The following is a 9240-nucleotide window of genomic DNA, read 5'->3' on the forward strand; positions in this document are numbered from 1 at the left end:
AATACCTGCAGTAGTTAGTTGTAGTCGTCAGTGATGTGTAATATGGAAATGTGGCCATTTTACCAAACACTGGCTGGTAGAAGCTCAATAATAGTAAACAGCAATGTGAAACCTCTGGAGATTCAGGATGGTTTTTAGATGGTTATTATTATTATTATTAATATTATTATTATCATCATCATCAATCAATACCCATAATCCCTGCTCTCACAGTGCTTTAGGAGAGAACAGTGTGTCGAGCTCAGGCAGGTTAAACCCTCAGTCCCGTGAGAGTTAACAGTGATCTGTTCAGATTACAGAAGCTTTAATATTCTTTTGTTCTTTTTTCATCCAGTGTCTTTAAAAAACAATAACAGAATATAAATAAAATGCAAATGAAGCGTGTGGGACGGTGTGTGTGATACCCGTACACAGAGATGGCTTCTTCACCAGCAGCAGTTCAGACAGCGTTCCAGTGTTCAACAGCTTTCCATCAGTCAGTCAGTCAGTCAGTCAGTCAGTCAGTCTCCCTCAAACACACAACCATTCAGCCGTTCAGCCGTTCCTACCCTGCTGACCATTCGCCCCTTTAACATCGGTCAGCAGCAGAGTTCCCACTGACGTTCTTCCACAGCAGCTGTGAGGATGTTCAAGCTTTACAGAACTCTGGAAAATCCCATTTAATCTATTCAGCATCACAGCTCCTGTCCAGAGGGTTCTTCACCTGTACGGACGTCTAACTTCACAGGGTTTTAATAATAAAAATAATAATAATAATAATAAAAACATTAAATAATAAGTCTTCAGTAATAAATACCAGATTCAGCTCCTGTAAGCAGGGCTGAGATGTGCTAGCTGGCTAATTTAGCACTGTGGCCTACATGTTAAGCCTCCATACTGATACAAATACCTGCACTATTCATTTAAGATGAGGCTTTACTTCAGGATGTTGGTAAATCAATCAGACGGTGTAAACACAGCGTTCACGAGCCTCAGCCGTGTCAGCGCTGCTAGCTCGCCCAGCCTGCCTCACAGCCCACACTGCTCGCCACCGCAGCTAGCATCGCTATCTGATTTAGCTACAGAGACTCACTGTTGGAGCAGATCAGATTATTCTGGAGAGTAACAGTAACAGAGTTTTGAGGGGTTAAACGTCTGATAAACAGTTTAAACAGAACGTTCAACAGCTTTGACACCTGGCTCAGAGTTGCTAGCTGGTTAGCAAATTAGCACCACAGCCTCCATTTGAATATTCTCATACGGACACGTTCCTCATTTCCAGTGGAGGTTTGGTTCGAGATGGTTAGGAATAAACATCAGATGAACAGTTTTAACAGAACGTTTATTAACCGCTGTTCTGCACCACAGCCTGTTACCCACGTTAGACGCGGTGTAGTCGTTCAGGTGTGTAACTGTGTTTTTTTTAGGAATTTTAGGGAACATCTGATTAATAGTTTAAGCAACTTTAAGAGCGGGTTTAGAGTAGCTTCAAACTACATTAATGAAGCAAAGTTAATCAGCGACGACAGGATGGAAACACTAAAGATTTTAATGAAAAATGAGCTGCGCTGTTTTTGGGTCCAATAAAATATAAATTCCCTGTAAAGCTCTTTTCAGCTGTAAGAGTGACGCGGGATTATTACCAGCTTCCTGTACAGCTTGTCCAACCCAGCAACAGGAGCTATGGAAGAACACATTAGTGGGCGGAGCCTGGGTATATCAATTAATATGCAAAGAGAAACATTCAGTGTATATGATCATTCTATAATGTCCCTTTTCCCCCCAATGATTACTAAACAAGCACACACTCACACACTCACACACAAGACAGGCACATTATTTTTTCCTAAAAAATAAAAAGTACATTTCAAAGAGGATCAGGCAAAGAAATAGTTGCATAGCTCTGAGCCATAAAAACAAAACTACAGGAACAGAAGCAGGAGGAGAACCGGGCTGGGCTGAGGTTCTGCCCCGAGCCCTACAGAACTCTCCTAGTGAGGAATGCTTTAGGGTTAAACAAGGTTCAGCCTGTGAGGCACACACTCCCCACTTGTGTGAGAGTGGTCCAGTGGGAAAGTGTGTGTGTGTGCAGGACGGCTTGGGTGGTGTGTATTATTGTGTGTGTGTGTGTGTGTGTGTGTGTGTGTGTGTGTGTGTGTGTGTGTGTGTGTGTGTGTGTGTGTCCTCAGCGAGAGCTCTGCGAGTTCCTGACGTTTTTGATCTCGAGCTCCAGCTGCTTTATCCGAACGTCCCGCTGGTTCAGCAGCTCCCGCAGCCTCCGGATTTCATCCTGCTGCTTATAGAACACCTGCCGCAGCTGAAACACACACACACACACACACACACACACACACACACACACACACACACACACAGTTACAAAAATCTGACCTCACTATTTATTAAACCATTTTCAGACAACTTTTGTTATTAACAATAATGAAAATAATAATAATAATAATAATAATAATAATAATACCACCTAGGTAAAAAATGCAATCAGTCAGGACACGTCTGATGAGGCTAATATAGCTAACAAGCAATAAGAAAGGCTGTGATGAAGAAGATCAGCAGCTCACAGTGAGAGCTAGCCAGGCTACAGTACAGCCTCCAAACATGGTGGAGGTAGTTTCATCATCAACAGCTCACAGTGAGAGCTAGCCAGGCTACAGTACAGCCTCCAAACATGGTGGAGGTAGTTCTATCCTCTACAGCTCACAGTGAGAGCTAGCCAGGCTACAGTACAGCCTCCAAACATGGTGGAGGTAGTTTCATCATCAACAGCTCACAGTGAGAGCTAGCCAGGCTACAGTACAGCCTCCAAACATGGTGGAGGTAGTTTCATCATCAGCAGCTCACAGTGAGAGCTAGCCAGGCTACAGTACAGCCTCCAAACATGGTGGAGGTAGTTTCATCATCAACAGCTCACAGTGAGAGCTAGCCAGGATACAGTACAGCCTCCAAACATGGTGGAGGTAGTTTCATCATCAACAGCTCACAGTGAGAGCTAGCCAGGCTACAGTACAGCCTCCAAACATGGTGGAGGTAGTTTCATCATCAACAGCTCACAGTGAGAGCTAGCCAGGATACAGTACAGCCTCCAAACATGGTGGAGGTAGTTTCATCATCAACAGCTCACAGTGAGAGCTAGCCAGGATACAGTACAGACTCTAAAAATAATAAGCTTGTATAAGGGTGTACCTCGTTCTCAGTTTTGGGTGGAGAGCAGTGGGAGAGTTCTCTCTGTCCGTTGGTGATGGTGTTGGTCCTGTCGTGTGGTGGGGGGTTGGTGGGGGTCTCCTTGCTCTCCTTCTCCTCCACTGGCTGCTGCTGGATGAGGCCGAGCAGCCCCGGGCGGGGCACACATCGCCGAGCGTCCAGAGACACACTGGGGAACTTTACTGAATCCATGTCAGCATAGGCCTCCAGCTTACTGCCTGGCTTCAGGGACATCAGCACCGGACCTACAGAGGGATTCAGCAAACACTGCTTAGAGAATGAGCTTCAGAGTGTGGGTGGGTATTTTCTACTTGTGAGTAACTGAGGAGATGGAAGGGACATGGAAGACTGATGGCACTGTGTAAAATAAGCACTCAGTTACAGCATTCATACACAGGTCTGTTCTTTTCTGTGCAAATAAACCAAAAACTTAAACTTTCCTCTGAAGAAACAAGTCTTAACACCTCAGCTCAGTCCAAGGATTCCGTAATCACAATAAGATGTGACCATTAGACTGAGCGATTTCTACACATTCACCACTGAAAGATTCTAATTTCTGATGTACAGATCGCTGCTTTTCACGCTCTCCACCCCTGCAACTTCATTGGTCCATTCATCCTGAAATTCTGAACAACAACCTAAAAAAAATAATGGGCACATCTATCACTGACTTCAGGTGTCTGATTCAGTCTCATTCAGCCACAGGTGTATAAACTCCAGCCTCTAGTCCTGCAGTCTTCCTCCATCAGCTGTGAGTGGTGTTATTATTGAACAGTGGAAGAGTTTAGGAGGAACAGCTCACAGAGAGCAGCTCAGCCACCGAGTGTCTGTCAGACCACGTAAAGTTACAGAGCGGGGTCAGGGCCGAGTGCTGAGCTCAGAGCAGAGTGCAGAAAAGCCTCCAACTGACTCAGTAACTGCAGCAGAGCTCCAGACCTGCTGCTGCTGCTGGTAGAGCTGCTGTTAAAGGGGGACCAGCTCCATATTAATGCCTGTGAGTTTAGAATGGCATGACATAAAAGACCCTGTAGGTGTCCCAAAACTTTTGTCTGTTGTGTATATAAAATAAATAATCTATTTTCTGCTGAGATTTGGAATCTAACCTTTGTCCATCCCACTCAGCCACTCCTCTGCGGTCATGGCGGGCTTCTTCCCTGCAGTCATGGGGTAAATATCCTCCTGATAGGATTCAGACTGTGGAGAAGAGCAACACATCCATACAGCCGTCAGTTACACTGTGCTTAATTCAGCACAATCATTCTAAACAATCATAGTAGTTACTGGATAATTCATTGTGGATTCTAAATAATTCATAGTGTATAGTGAATAATTCATAGTGGATAATGAATAATTCATAGTGGATAATGAATAATTCATAGTGGATAGTGTATAATTCATAGTGGATAATGAATAATTCATAGTGGATAATTCATAGTAGATACTTGATAACTCATAGTGGATACTTGACAACTCATAGTAGATACTAGATCATTCATGGATAGTATATAATTCATAGTGGATAATTCATAGTGGATACTGAATAATTCATAGTGGATAATGGATAATTCATAGTAGATACTAGATCATTCATGGATACTGAATAATTCATAGTGGATAGTGGGTAATTCATAGTGGATAGTGGATAATTCATAGTGGATAGTGGATAATTCATGAATACTGAATAATTCATAGTGGATATTTAATAATTGCACTGTACAAGTTACAGGAACTGAAATTTATTTTAATTGTTTTTTGGTGAAGCTGAGTGTGTGTGTGTGTGTGTGTGTGTGTGTGTGGTGTACTGGTATTAAGGATATCTCACCCTGCGGGGGACGATCATGGCTAGAGGCTCAATGAGGCTTTTGATTGTCACCAGTCTATAAAACCTGAACACTTCACAGGAACACACGTCCAGACCACGCTTTGGCATAACACCTGAGAGCACACACACACACACTAAGATGTATATACACAAACAGCTGAAGGAATAAATGCACTGATACGAGGCTCTCAGCCCGAGCAGAAGTCCTGATGGTCTGACGAGGAGAAGCAGGAGGTTTAGGTGGTGTTTGTTAATCAAATGCTGCTGCAGCTGATTTGAATGGCTGAGCTGAGTTCAGCTGCACAATTACACAATAAATACACATTTAACACAGATGCCTTATTCTGATGTTATATAGGCTGTGTGTGTGTGTGTGTGTGTGTTTTCATTTAAATAGGGGTGCACACACTTTGCATACAGCTACATATAATATGTGTGTATTATTATTACATATAGATAATTATATAGAATACATATGGGGTGTGTGATATATAACATTTATGGGGTAAAGTGTTATTAAATATAGGTATGAGTAATACATGCGAGTAATACTGACAGTGTAGTGTATCTTACCCATTCCTTTCTGTGGGAGTAGAGATCTAAACTCAGTCAGGTAGTGCACATATGGCTTCTCAGAGCTGATCTCATAGTACCTGATATTACCATCACCCTGCAGAACACACACACACGCTTACTTACAATGCACACACACCCAACACCACCACTGTACAGCCTTCACAGTAATATACCAGCTAACAGATCTGTACCTGTGAGCGTGTGTATTTTGCTCACCTTGCCGGCTACATACAGCATGTGTGTGTCTGGGTCGTAGAAGGGGAACAAAACGCCAGAGGATCCGTCCAGGTCCTCCTGAAAAGAGGGCTGAGAGAGGTCCTCCTACACACACACACACACACACACACACACACACACACACACACACACACACACACACACACAGTAAGTCTACACAGTGATCTTACTCTAAGGTCCAAAAGTTGATGGAAACCCATCCCTGGCTCAGTTGTTTACAACAGGAGACGCTATGTTGGTAAACAGCCCCCCAAAAACACCCCTGCTGCTGAACTGTCCCTTTAATGGACGGACGCAATTCCTGTTCAACTGCAGACTGAAGTCGTCGTCTCAGAAGTGTGTTCCAGTGTGTTAAAAAAGCTCCAATTATATAAGCTACAGACACTTACACCCCACTCAACATTACTACACATATAATTCCTCATTTTGCTGGCAGTAGAGTGTGGGTGTGTCTGTGGCGTGTATAAGTGACCTGTGTGTGTACATATATATTCTGATACTGTCCAGTTCAATGTACCAAACTTCTACAGCTTGGTAACTTATAACAGCTGTGTTCTTTAACTAACCGTACTGCAGACCCTGGCCTGGTCTGAGAGTGTACTGCATGTGGGTCACTAGAGGGCGCTGCAGGATAAGTAAGCAGTGAGCTGAAGCTGAGCTGCGAGCGTTTACGAGCTGCTGCCGGACGCTCACCTGGTCCCAAAGTGCAATCTGCCGGTGGTTCCATCGGGACGTCCCAGTGGACAGCAGCATCTTCAAGTTCCCCAAATACAGAACCTTGCTGGCTCTATGAGTCTTACAGTTAGTCTCCTGCAGAACACGACCAGGGAGAAAAATACAACAGCTTTAATAAAGCCCTCATCATTTCTGACTGCTAGTTTGACTGAAACTAATCAAATTAAAATAATAATTATTTAAAGATCATTTGTCACACCTTCAAACACATTTACATTTACATTACCGGCATTTAGCTGACGCTCTTATCCAGAGCGACTTACAAGGTCACTCATATTACAGAGGAGGGCCAGTGTAGTGTTAGAAGGACTCTTATTGGTGTAGCACAGCATAGTCACCCAGACTGGGAATCGAACCTCTCCCTGGTGAGAGGAACCTCCCCCTCTCACATGGTGTGGTAGCTCAGTGGGAGGCAGTGGCGTTATCTGTTGCGCCACATCAACCACTCCGCAACCACACACAGTGATACACAGTCCAATTAGCACTGAAATGCTTTGATAACTGTGCATCACATGAAAACAACGATGGAGGAGATAAAACTGTATAACCTGGCATAAATAAATAAATAAATAAATAAATACAAGGATAAGAAAAAAAATGGAGACAGAAATAATAAATATATACATAAAAAAATAAATGAATACACATACATCAGTGTTTGTACGCAGAAGAGAAGAGGATTTACTGTGATCTGAATGTGCAGTAAAGTCCTTTATACTGTAGGTGTATATATGTGGGTTCAAAACCCGGGCTCGGCAAGCTGCCCCTGTTGGGCCCTTGAGCAAGGCCCTTCACCCTCTCTGCTCCCCGAGCGCTGGAGTTAGATGCCCACTGCTCTGGGGGTGTGTGTGCTCACTGCCCCTAGTTCACTGGTGTGGGTGTGTGTGTGTGTGTGTGTGTGTGTGTGTGTGTGTGTGTGTGTGTGTTCACTAACACAGATGGGTAAAATGCGGAGGACACATTTCGCTGTATATTACAACAGTTATATACTGGCCGGTTGTGTAGAATTAAAATCAAACATCCTTTAAATTTGGCCTTTTTTAACATTAAAACAACAGAGGAGATGAATTCATGCATGTAGATTTGCTGTAGGTTTGAGACGGTACCGATTCGGACACAAGATCAGAACAATGATAATGGGTTATTCTATTAATTACACTCACACAATTACATCCCACAGGGATGACCAGGTAGGCTAAACCACTGAGACACACACAGTTATACTAAAGTTTAGAGTGTTGGAGTGTAAATAAACACCTCCGTCAGTAAAGATGGAGAATTCAGGTCCCGGGGTGGATTTATACTTTCTAGACCTGCATTTTTCAGCTCTGTCCTATAGAGACACATTTTACTGCATTTTAATAAACAATAACTTTGACTTTATTCCTTTCTTATTATTCTATAACTTGTTTCTTTACTGAATGTAGGAGGTTGAGATGATTAAAAACATTACCTTGCAAAAGTAACTGCACATTAAATATGTTTTAAAATGTTTTTTCTTATGCAGAAAATAAACAGACATTGTGTAAATGTGCAGAAAATGGACTTTTCTGTGTGCTGTAGAGGAGTCGTCACGTACCTACACCCAGAACATCAACAGACTGAGGACCTGAACAGGAGCGCACTAATCTGAGAGCATTTGAGGTGTGTGTGTGTGTGTGTGTGTGGGGGGGTGGGGGGGGGGGGGACTGGACTCTCAGAGCGAGGTGTGAGTTTTAGAGGTGTGGTGCTGAGAGCTGGAGAGGGGCACTGTTACACTGGGTTTAAAGGGTCCGTATCAGGGCTTTTCAAGTATCTAGATTCATTTGAATGGGCGGGGCTAATGTGCTGTGGGCTGAATGGGCGTGGTCAAAATGACCTAAGCTTAATTGACAGAGATAAACTGCTGCAAGCTGAATGGGTGGGGCTACACTGCTGTAGGCTGAATGGGTGGGGCTACACTGCTGTAGGCTGAATGGGTGGGGCTACACTGCTGTAGGCTGAAGTCCCATTTTTTCACTGTTGGACTTCGAGGGACTGGATGATCTGTTGATCTGACCCTAATGATGTAAACTACATTACATTAAACACTGCATTAGTCCTGGTGTGAGGGAACGTGAGGGAAAAATCAGTCTATGGGTTTTTTCCCCTGATACGAGCCCTTTAACTCACTAGAGTTTAAATACGGACTCTACAGCGACTCCTCCAGTGGTCACAGAAAGGTCAGTGTGAGGTCTGATTATTCAGACTGAAGGACGGGTCAGGTTCTGTGCTGTGTTTGCAGTCTGCTGCAGATAACACCTCTGACTGAGGGTGTGTATCGCCCTTTAGCCTTTACTCAGACTGACCGACTGACCGTAACCCACTGCCCTGAGAACCGGACAGGACTGTGGACAGGTAGATCCAGAACGTAAGCGCTGACCAACAGCTTTTTTAAAATAAGGGCTGCAGAATTGCTGCATCATTACAGGCAGTGTCCGCACACAGTCCTCACATCGCAGGACAGGCAGAGTCCCGTAAGGTTGATTTCTGTAACACACACACACACACACACACACCTGCAGGAGCGTCCCTGTTCGTGGGTCAATGATGCGTATTTTCTTGTCCTTGCAGGACGTGGCAAGGCGGCTGCCATCAGTGTTGAAGGACATGGACAGAACCACGTCAGGATGAATGCTGATGGTGCGCACAGG

The 9240-nt window shown here is 44.0% G+C and overlaps 1 protein-coding gene across 1 annotated transcript in view; it reads right to left on the reverse strand.

Moving 5' to 3' along the window:
* Positions 1–287: 287 nt before the first annotated feature.
* The window catches only part of coro2aa (coronin 2Aa), a 38510-nt gene continuing 29557 nt past the window's right edge, over positions 288–9240 (reverse strand). The window contains exons 5-12 of the mRNA XM_072678613.1: positions 9106–9240; positions 6527–6643; positions 5813–5917; positions 5594–5690; positions 5021–5133; positions 4302–4392; positions 3181–3443; positions 288–2296 (exon numbers count right to left, since the gene is read on the reverse strand). The exon at positions 9106–9240 is cut by the window's right edge and continues 45 nt beyond it. Of these exons, the coding sequence (XP_072534714.1) occupies positions 2165–2296; positions 3181–3443; positions 4302–4392; positions 5021–5133; positions 5594–5690; positions 5813–5917; positions 6527–6643; positions 9106–9240 (1053 nt within the window). The 3' untranslated portion in view covers positions 288–2164. The remainder of the gene's footprint in view (positions 2297–3180; positions 3444–4301; positions 4393–5020; positions 5134–5593; positions 5691–5812; positions 5918–6526; positions 6644–9105) is intronic.

Source organism: Salminus brasiliensis, chromosome 4, assembly GCF_030463535.1.
Source record: "Salminus brasiliensis chromosome 4, fSalBra1.hap2, whole genome shotgun sequence".
Lineage (NCBI taxonomy): Eukaryota > Metazoa > Chordata > Actinopteri > Characiformes > Bryconidae > Salminus > Salminus brasiliensis.